This window comes from Syngnathus leptorhynchus, chromosome 14 (genome assembly GCF_054491065.1).
Source record: "Syngnathus leptorhynchus isolate UIUO chromosome 14, UIUO_Slep, whole genome shotgun sequence".
NCBI lineage: Eukaryota > Metazoa > Chordata > Actinopteri > Syngnathiformes > Syngnathidae > Syngnathus > Syngnathus leptorhynchus.
This window is the reverse complement of record NC_141208.1, coordinates 9,718,403-9,728,453: the sequence shown is the minus strand read 5'-3', so window position 1 is coordinate 9,728,453 and position 10,051 is coordinate 9,718,403. Positions and strand designations below refer to the sequence as shown.

The following is a 10,051-nucleotide window of genomic DNA, read 5'->3' as shown; positions in this document are numbered from 1 at the left end:
GGTTGCCTCTTTTTTTCGGGTAACCCCGTCGTAAATTGAGTATTTTCTGTATTTTCGATTTAACGGGGAACTGCTGTCATCTTGTGGTCGTTACTGTTAACTGCAAAACAAGCTACTTCCTTATTGGCTGCTTCTAACATGACGTTGGAAGCGCAACGAGGAAATGAAGCAAAAAAAACAAAAAAACTTCTGTCGTAAATTTTTCCAACCCGTACTTTCAGTTTATCTGGTGTGGGGTTTTTTGTTACCTCCATAGACTTATTTATTTTTTAGCTACACAGTGCATGTTTATACTATTTGTTTGTATCGCTTGTTTGTGCGACTTCTGTGAGCAGAAATGAGTGATTTTCCAATAAGCCCCCTTATTTTATTTGGAGTAGGATCCAGTTTTGCCTGTTCGGGTCTGTTCTATCATTTATACCAAGAGAAAAAAAGGGAGTTGATAAAGATAAAGGTATGTGCACCTCACTGTTAAACTATGATTTCTTTAGACTATGGTTTGTGTTTTCAAAGTCGTTTCAATGATTTATTTTAGGAAATACCAGTCTTCCGACCAGATCATCATTTGGCCACATTGCTGAAATCATCTCCCCACAGGAGGCTGCAATACGTCGCAGTAGAAGGTACACGGTGACTATCTTTGCTATTTTTTATTTTTTTGTTGTTGTTCCAAAGCATATTAAAACGGGAGCAAATCTGTCATGTCCTTCATACTGTATCATAAACACTGAACAGGATATTTTACAGAACGGATTAAAAGTTTTGTAACCTAAATTTTGATGTTTTCAAGGCCTGGTCGAAGCACATGAGAAGCCTCTTACCAGCCAATTTGTCCCAAGATGCTACGGCGTACTTCAGAAGATAAAAGTTGTAGAACATGCTGAATACTGGAACACCCTTTCTAAAACATGGTACATCCCGATTCATGAAAAGTCAAAATTTATAATTGTTACTATATAAAGGCATTTTCCGATAACGTGATTACCGCCAGGAGCTCTCGGCCGACAAACAGGAGAGAAAGCACCAAGTCTGTGCCCTTCTCTCTCATCTGTCCTGGCTCCTATGTCTCTGACTTTCATGTGAGGGTGCAAGACCCCTCAGAGGGCTCAGGTAATTTCCTGGAGAGGGTTTACCACCGAGTGAGTCGAGCCGAAGAGGGCTTGGTGAATGTGGTCCTGCAGGGCATCGGCGCGGAGCGAGCAGTGGCCATGGAGGAAAGCGAAGAGATGCTGCGTGTGGGAAGCAGTCTGACTGTGTTTGGAGAGGTGGTTCTGGAGGGTGAGCACGGGAGACTGCAGGTCCCGACAGATGGCAGAGAGTACCTTATGGTTCCCACCGACTACAAGAGTTACATCGAGCGGCACGAGCAATCAGCCAGCATGTGGAGGATGCTGACGGCCCTTACAGGCCTCTTTGGTGCCTCCGTACTAGCTAGTGTCATTTATGACACGGTGGGCAAAGACAAAAGATCCAAATAAATGTACCAGAATCATCATTGCGTTCTTGTTTCGGCGGGGTTTTACTTTTGGAAGTTTTCCCTCTTTGCTAAATGTGGTAATTACCAGAACTGGCGCTATTCTGGTTGCTTGGCCTTCTATTTCTACAGGGATGATAAAATGGTGTCAAGTGCTCGAAATCTAATTCTCAGAGATGGAGATACGCACCTAAATCTTAGTTCTTCATTTGACAGGAAAATTAATTGTTTTTCAAAATATGAAAGGTTTACAGTCCTAAATGAACTGCAGATGAATGTTGACAACGAGGGATGAACACAACTTGTTTGAGCTATTTAATTTTTGCTTGTATCATTTTACACAAGCGAGAATGAAATTCCCATTCACCGCTCAGATTGTTTTAACTGTATGAATTGATGAGGTGTACTGGTGGTTGTTTTGACATGAAAATGATATCAAACAGTGGGTGTGGAGGTTGTTATTATTTACATGCTTTTCAAACACACACTTCTGTGAGTGAAATAAAAGCATGTTTCCATTTTTGGTCAAGTGTTCCGAAAGCCTACTCCCTTTAGAAAAACAACCATGAGAAGAAAAAAAAAAAAAGCATCTCATCACAGCATTCACAGCACACACACATGATAAAGATGGATGTCAGTTGTACATTGTTAATAACAACGGAAGTTCAGGTCAATTGTCAAGTTTTCCCCAAGTCTGCTTTGCCCGTTAAAATTGGCCCACTATTTGTTGTCCTCCTCTGACGACTCCTCAGCCTCCTTCAGCCACTGGATGAATTTTTGAAGCTTTAGGGAAATGGGGGGGGGGGGGGGGGAGAGAGCAAGTGAGGATTTGTCGAAGTTGCATTATGTAAAGGTTAATGCAGTCTCACATAAATTTCAACTTCTCTCACATTTTGTCAGCACCTAAGTGTAAATCTTAAAAGGCTGCTCAGTTGTTGTTTTTTTTTTTTTTTTCATTTTTGAAAATGCTTTGTGGATTAGTCATGTTTTTCAGTTTCGTTTAAAACTTTGCTTGTAAATCTTTTCGATGACAAAAACAAAATGATATGCATGCTTTTACCCAAAACTCTCCATCTGAATTTCCTGGAATCTATTTTTCCAATTTTCCGGCGGCTACTATGTGGGCACTTACCCCTTGGTTCTTCCGTAGCTGTCTGCTCTTGTCAAACGTGCCACTATGAGAAAACCAGCGCAGAATCATCTCCTCCTCTAGGATCTCCAGTTGGTACATGCCCATAAGAATCTAGAAGGTAAACGGTGGAAATGTTCCATCAGCCTCGTCATGTGGTCATATGAGCCAACCCCCCACCCACCCATACACACACACACACACACACACCTTGCACATGGCAGGCCAGTGAGTGGCGTGCTCCAGGAAGTGCTCCTCAATAGCAGAGAGGCAATCAAGTTGGTCCTTGGATCTCTTCACATAATTCTTAAACACTGGTGCCCATTTCTCCAATAACTGACAGAAAAAGCACATCCATAAATTGTTCACGGATTGTCTCAGTAGCGTTGTCCATGCGGAATAAACCGGCCCAGCATTACCGGCTGTATGTCAGTGGCGTATTGGGATGCCGTGAGCTGTGAGCTGTGCTGCTGCAACGGGAAATCCAACAGCACTCCAGTCAGTATCTGCATCACTTCTTGTAGAGTGATGTTGTACGCGTACCTGGACGGGTCACACACTTGTCACGCTTTGAGGGTGAGCACTTGTGCGGGACGTTACAACTTACTTGAGGGAGTTGATCTCCAGCACTAGGTGGTCGCAGCTGATATTCTCTTCCAAGCCTCTTTGCAGGGTGCCCAGCACCTCCTTCTGGAACACTGAATGGAGTCCATATTTAAGCAAAACATGCTATTATTTATTTTCAGTTCCAATGAAAACCTCTTTTTATTTGTCCTTAATACAAATTCCAGGTAACAATGATTATCCAACAAGGAATGACATTTTTTGCCCAATGTGGCCCCTAGATGGCAGTAACAAGGCTTTGGGAAGCTTGGCCAGCCACCTGACTCACCTTTAGCATCGTCCATCTCAGGAGAAGGAATCACTGGATCGTCAGGACCATCAGGCTCACTGTCCTCACTCTCACTCTCGAGTTCGTGGTTTAACGTCAGGCCTTGGACAACAAGAAAGTACTGTATTTTTTGGACTATAAGTCATGTTTTTTTTTCATAGTTTGGGTGGGATGGGCGACTTATATGTGAATTTTTTCACAAATTTCCAAAATTCAAAAATCCGCGATGTAGTGAAACCGCGACAAAACGAACCGCAAAGTAGTAAGGGATTACTGTAATTTAAACTGCAAGTGACGTCAGTGCCGCGGCGCGGCAGTTGTTTACATAAAGGACAAAGGATTCGATCACGGGATGACGAAAATGACGAAGGGCCCCACGTTTGAAGGACACAAGGTTTGAAAAACTTGTTATTTATGTTATAGTTATTTGATATGTTTTATTTCGTGTAGCAACTCGTATATGTTTTTATCATTACAGTTCAGTAGTTGTTGGCTCGTTGAACTCTTGTCTTGTTAAATAAAGAGCCGTTTACTAAACCCATGTCTTTCCTGGTACTTTGTTAACGCTACAATATAGTTATATACTAGATCTGTGCGGCGCACGCGCAGCGTTGTTGACATAAAGGACGAGGAATTTGATCGATGGATTTAATGATTTGGAGTGGTTTGATAATATTGTTGTTATATGAGAGTTATTTGATATATACTTTATATATCGTTATATGGGTCTGTGGAATAATTAGAAATGAAACTCACGAGTCCAACGTCAGCGGCGCATACGCGGCGCGGCGCATACGCGGCACTGTTTACATAAAGGACGATCGATGGATTTAATGAATTGGAGTGACACAGATTGTTTGATAAACGTGTTATTTATGTAATACTTATTTGAATAACTCTGAATGTTACGTCAGGCCTGTTCTCAGCTCCTCGTTTGTGTATATGTCCTGTTAGCATACCGTATCGTTTAGCCTGTTGCTGGTTCATGTCTGTTCTTGGTGTTGGATTTTGACAAATAAATTTGACCCAAAAGTGCGACTTATACTCCGGTGCAATTTATATATGGGGTTTTTTTCACTTTATTGTGCATTTTATGGGTGGTGCGACTTGTACTCTGGAGCGACTTTTAGTCAGAAAAATACGGTATTTGAGACTTCATGAGTGAAGAAGACGATTGTGCTTGTTATACTACCCCAGAGACAATGTGACAGCTCTTCATCATCCGTGTCGTCCGGACTGCTGGCTTTCCACACGTAGCCTTTTCCTTCTGCCCCAACATCCGCGGGGTTAAAAGCTGCGGAAGCAACAACCTACAGCTCATTTCTACTGCAGCTGGAATTTTTTTCCCCGCACACCTTACCTTTCTGTTTAATTTTGTCCTTGCTCTGGCCCACCGTGTCATCGTCACTGAGGAATTCGTCGTCATCTTCTTCCTCTTCTGCTGGATAATGCATGGACACCACCGTGCCCTCTGGCACACAGATATGCGGTCCAATCACCACCTTGAAAACCAGTCAAAAATATCTATCATGATCCTTCCTTTGCCATCTATCAAGGGTGAGAATATTCACAATCAATAGAGTCCATGTTGCTTACATTGTAGGCTAGGACGCACTGTTTATTAAGCTTGACGCCTTCTTTGACTTCAGCCTTGTCACAGACCACAGAATGACTGATCACCACGTTGGCGCCAATTTCAACATCGTTCCAGATGTAGGCGTGCTCCAGAATGACATTGTCACCTGAATCGCAAAAACATTTTCAAGTCTAAACATTGGAATGTACGACCTGTTTTTTTGGTTTTGTTTTCCTCACCTATGGTGCAATTGTTACCAATGACACTGTTTGAGATGTAGCAGTTGGCGCCTATGCTGGAATCACAGCCAATAAGAACGTTCTCCTCCATCTGGCTGCCGTGGCCAAGGGTGACCCCTGACCCTCGGTAGACGTTGTGGCGCGAGTACGTGCAGCTCCATCTTTCCCGGTCGGTAATATTGGCCTCGGGGGTGAGAGGGTAGACCCACCGCCTCACCAAATCGGACGACACCGAATCGTACATGAGCAAGTTGGACACTCGGGCACCGTAACCGTCTCTGGTCACGTGCATATGGATCTGGTTCCCCAGGATCTGAGGGGAGATTGGAAATTTTGCTTGGAGCAGTCGTCAGCATGAAATGAACTTTGCAGATACAACTATCCTTCCACTTGGCTGGAAAATCATTTGAAATGTGAGGCAACCATATCACAAGAACATCTCGCACTGCTCCTTTCAATAAATATATCATTTGCTGTTTATTACCTCTTCATTGACCAAAATCCCCCTGACAAAGTCATTCCTTGTTTGGTAGTCAAAATTGTCAGTGAAGAGCTCTGCAACCTAAAATAGGAGACGGAGAAATGCTACTAATTTTTGTTTTTGTTAAAAAACCCACACATGCAAAATATAACAATAATTTAAATCGAACAGAGGTTCTTACCTGTGGTGAACAAATACTGATGTGGCAGTCAAGGAGGTCATGTCTGATTTCAAACTCGTCACTTCCACTGTGGAATATATTCTGGGGATGCAGCAGTAATTTAGACTTTATGTATATTTCGACTTGAGCTGCAAGTTAACATTCGAATAATATGTCAATTAGTTTTTGGTTAATCGATGAATCGGATGAAAAAATTAATAATTTTCTTTGTTAAAAAAACAAGACATTATTTCAAGCCTATGTCAAAAGATCACTTACCATGGGAAAATGAAGCTTCTTTAAGCTTTGTGTCTTGTGGTAGTGTAAAACGCGCTGACTCTTGCTGTCCATGGCGACAATCACATCATCTTCCTCACAACGAGACTTGTGACCTGGCGATGATTCCTTAAAGAGCATCGTCATCACGGAGATGTTCTTGTCAATCTTTCGACGTTGCCTAAAGCACATCGCACTCATTCATTAAGAACACCAACGGAATTTTATCACCGTAGATCATCGATTCTCAATGTGGCACATTAGCTCCTTCTAGTGGTAGGTGAAACAACATTTCCCAGGTACATTACAGTATTCAACTTTTGATGACAACACATTTCTATGTGATTAAAAAGCGCACCTAAAGTTTTTGACAAAATTAAAGGCTTATGGTGCGGGAAATATGGTATTTGTTAGGTACTGTAATTTTCGGACTATAAGTCGCGTTTTTTTTCTTAGTTTTGGGTGGGGAGGCGACTTATACTGAGGAGCGACTTATATGTGAATTTTTTTCACAAATTTTCAAAAATAAAAAAAATAAATAAATAAAAAAGGGGGGGGGGGGAACCCGCGATAAACGAACCACGATGTAGCAAGGAGTTGCTGCAATTTGAATTTCAAGTGACGTCAGTGGCGCGGCAGTTGTTTACATGAAGGACAAAGATTCGATCAGGGGATGACGAAGATGACGAAGGGCCCCACGTACTACCGGCATCATTAGCGGCTTTGTTTGTAAGTGACACGGAGGACGAAGAGTTTGAAGAATTTAATGATTTGGAGAAGGTTTGAAAAACTATTATGGCTTTTACGCACGCCCGGTCCTTCTCGACGGGAGCTCTCTTTCACCTCCGTGGATGGAAGTCGGAGGCCGGCGCTCGGCCGGGTGGCTGTCCGGGGACGGTGGATGGGGCTTGGACATGGCTTTTACGCACGCCCGGTCCTATTCTATGGAGCTCTCTTCCACTTCCGTGGCTGGAAGTTCAGTAGTTGTTGCCTCGTTGAACTCTTGTTTTGTTAAATAAAGAGCCGTTTACCAAACCCACGTCTTTGCTTGTACTTTGTTAACGCTACAATATAGTTATATACTAGATACGTGGAATAACGACAAGGCTGACGTCAGGGCGCACGCGCGGCTTTGTTGACAAAGGACGAGGAATTTGATCGATGGATTTAATGATTTGGAGTGACACAGATGGTTTGATAATACTGTTGTAATACGATAGTTATTTGAAATGTACTTTATATATCGTTATATGGGTCTGTGGAATAATTAGACATGCAAATCACGACGTGACCGACGGCGCGCGTACGCGACATTGTTTACATAAAGGACGATCGATTGATTTAATGAATTGGAATGACACAGATGGTTTTATAAACGTGTTATTTACAATATAGTTATAGTCTAGATCTGTTGAATAACGACGAGGCTAACATCAGGGCGCACGCGCGGCTTTGTTGACAAAGGACGAGGAATTTGATCGATGGATTTAATGATTTGGAGTGACACAGATGGTTTGATAATATTGTTGTAATACGATAGTTATTTGAAATATACTTTATATATCGTTATATGGGCCTGTGGAATAATTAGACATGCAAATCACGATGAGTCCGACGGCGCGCGTACGCGGCATTGTTTACATAAAGGACGATCGATTGATTTAATAAATTGGAATGACGCAGATGGTTTTATAAACGTGTTATTTACAATATAGTTATATTCTAGATCTGTGGAATAACGACAATGCTGACATCAGGGCGCACGCGCGGCTTTGTTGACAAAGGACAAGGAATTTGATCGATGGATTTAATGATTTGGAGTGACACACATGGTTTGATAATATTGTTGTAATACGATAGTTATTTGAAATATACTTTATATATCGTTATATGGGTCTGTGGAATAATTAGAAATGCAAATCACGATGAGTCCGACGGTGCGCGTACGCGGCATTGTTTACATAAAGGACGATCGATTGATTTAATGAATTGGAGTGACCAGATGGTTTTATAAACGTGTTATTTATGTAATAGTTATTAGAATAACTCTGAATGTTACGTCAGGCCCGTTCTCAGCTCTTCGTTAGTGTTTATGTCACGTTAGCATACCTATCGTTAAGCCTGTTGTTGCTCGTTCATGTCTGTTCTTGGTGTTGGATTTTGACAAATAAATATGCCCCAAAAGTGCGACTTATACTCCGGTGCGACTTATATATGGGTTTTTTTTTCACTTTATTATGCATTTTATGGCTGGTGTGACTTATAGTCCGGAGCGACTTATAGTCCGAAAATTACGGTATATTCTTCTTGAGGTCAAAACATTTGTGAATCATTGAATTATAACAACACAAGAACTGTCGGTGACACGTTAGCGACATTTACTGACCATCTAATTCAAAATTAAAGGGGGAGCATAGTCTTACCTGTGCTCCAGCAGTGCCTGGCTGATGTCTATATTGGATAGCACATCTCCATAGACTAACAAGAAGTCTGAGCGGACGAGAGACTTGGTGTCAACATCCCTGAGCACATCCCCCAGAGATCTGTACAGGTCTGATGTGATGATGTGGACTGTGTTCGGAGAGGTCGATCGACACCATTTAGACTTCCTATAAAATACAAAGCAAGATTAAAATAACGTCCACCTTTCTCAGATTTAATGGTGACACTTACAGCAAGTGTTCCTTAATCTTGCCAGCCATCCAACAGCAAAACACATACGTTTCCTGGACCCCCGTGGAGGTGAGGAACTCCAGAGTGTAGTCGATCATCGCAACATTACCCAGAGGCAACAAAGCCTGTCACCGAAGTTTGACAGTTTCATCAGAACAATGAAAACCATTATTGAACAAAACTAACAATGGAATGGTACCAATGGGAATATATACATATTCATATTCACATAATACATGCGACACAGTTGACGTAACGTCATGTAACGTTTTACAGCAGCATGGTTAGCTGCTGGTAGCAATCGTGTCGTTAGCTCAGCACGGTGCCTTACCCGAGGCTGGTCTTTAGTCACTGGGAAAAACTTCCGGTTAAAGCTGTCAGCGACTAAAATGGCCTGAAGCTGGGGCTCTTCTTCATCTTGCTCACACGCACCTTTTCTACTGGAAAGTCTGTGTGTTCCCCCTTTAACAGCCATGGTCAAATGTTTCCCACTGAACCGTCGATGGAGTCAGTAATATCTACAGTAGCCGAGAAAGGACAAATTTTACAATAACACGCCAAATAGCGTTTTCGATAGGTAATCATAGGCATTGTGCAGGGAATTGGTTTTACTCGACGTATTACTAATCAATGTATATTAGTTGAAACAGCTTCTCTAGCTCTTCTACCTGTCATTCAGGAGGGTAAATGTAACAAAAAATGAACACGTGTTTTTTAAAATATGAACAGGCGCACAAGCTATTTTCCAATCAATTTTATTGACACAAAAATAAATAAATCTCAAAGCAATAGCCAGTAATGCCATATCCCATCGGACATTTAAGGTTATTGTAGCAAAATAATGTGTTATTTAAAACTTAGCCACCATGAAAACGAAGCACAGTCCATACAGAATGCACATGCACTTTATATTGTGACACGTTCATTAATTACGGGCTTGTTGAAGTTTATTTTTACTGCTCTTCTTTCTAAAGGTCAAATTTGTCATTACTAATGTCGCGGGCGAGGAATTAAATGGTCACCAATCCATTAGCTATCCTATTAAAACAGCTGATGACGTGTAGATGTGGAAGAGCAGCTGCTGTGCAAATGATAAACTGTAAAGCAGCAACACCGTGCTATCTGAAGCAAGTCTGTCTCCTGGTTTCGCT

At 41.9% G+C, this 10,051-nt stretch overlaps 2 protein-coding genes across 2 annotated transcripts; one reads left to right on the top strand and one right to left on the bottom strand.

The window, feature by feature from the left end:
- Nucleotides 1-101: 101 nt before the first annotated feature.
- On the top strand, nt 102-1,995 carry mul3 (mitochondrial E3 ubiquitin protein ligase 3). Its single transcript, XM_085930409.1, has 4 exons — nt 102-454; nt 536-623; nt 791-911; nt 992-1,995. The coding sequence occupies exons 1-4, from the start codon at nt 338-340 to the stop codon at nt 1,476-1,478; spliced, it is 813 nt and encodes a 270-aa protein (XP_085786535.1). The 5' UTR covers nt 102-337; the 3' UTR covers nt 1,479-1,995.
- eif2b5 (eukaryotic translation initiation factor 2B, subunit 5 epsilon) lies at nt 1,777-9,418 on the bottom strand. The gene is made up of 16 exons (XM_085930408.1): nt 9,232-9,418; nt 8,901-9,025; nt 8,651-8,836; nt 6,231-6,408; nt 5,973-6,053; nt 5,795-5,872; nt 5,311-5,623; nt 5,092-5,237; nt 4,856-4,997; nt 4,688-4,789; nt 3,496-3,597; nt 3,211-3,301; nt 3,023-3,146; nt 2,814-2,939; nt 2,607-2,717; nt 1,777-2,257 (listed from the first exon to the last, which is right to left on the bottom strand). Exons 1-16 carry the CDS (start codon nt 9,373-9,375, stop codon nt 2,195-2,197), a joined length of 2,112 nt encoding a protein of 703 aa, XP_085786534.1. The 5' UTR covers nt 9,376-9,418; the 3' UTR covers nt 1,777-2,194.
- Nucleotides 9,419-10,051: the final 633 nt, after the last annotated feature.

What these genes read in the sequence shown, in the direction of transcription:
- mul3 (XM_085930409.1), top strand. Translation starts at nt 338, where the DNA reads ATGAGTGATTTTCCAATAAGCCCCCTTATTTTATTTGGAGTAGGATCC. An exon ending in GGGAGTTGATAAAGATAAAG is followed by an intron (nt 455 to 535) that starts GTATGTGCACCT and finishes GATTTATTTTAG; the next exon opens with GAAATACCAGTCTTCCGACC. An exon ending in GCAATACGTCGCAGTAGAAG is followed by an intron (nt 624 to 790) that starts GTACACGGTGAC and finishes GATGTTTTCAAG; the next exon opens with GCCTGGTCGAAGCACATGAG.
- eif2b5 (XM_085930408.1), bottom strand. Translation starts at nt 9,375, where the DNA reads ATGGCTGTTAAAGGGGGAACACACAGACTTTCCAGTAGAAAAGGTGCG. An exon ending in AGAAGCTTCATTTTCCCATG is followed by an intron (nt 6,054 to 6,230) that starts GTAAGTGATCTT and finishes CTGCATCCCCAG; the next exon opens with AATATATTCCACAGTGGAAG. An exon ending in TGGTAACAATTGCACCATAG is followed by an intron (nt 5,238 to 5,310) that starts GTGAGGAAAACA and finishes TTTGCGATTCAG; the next exon opens with GTGACAATGTCATTCTGGAG.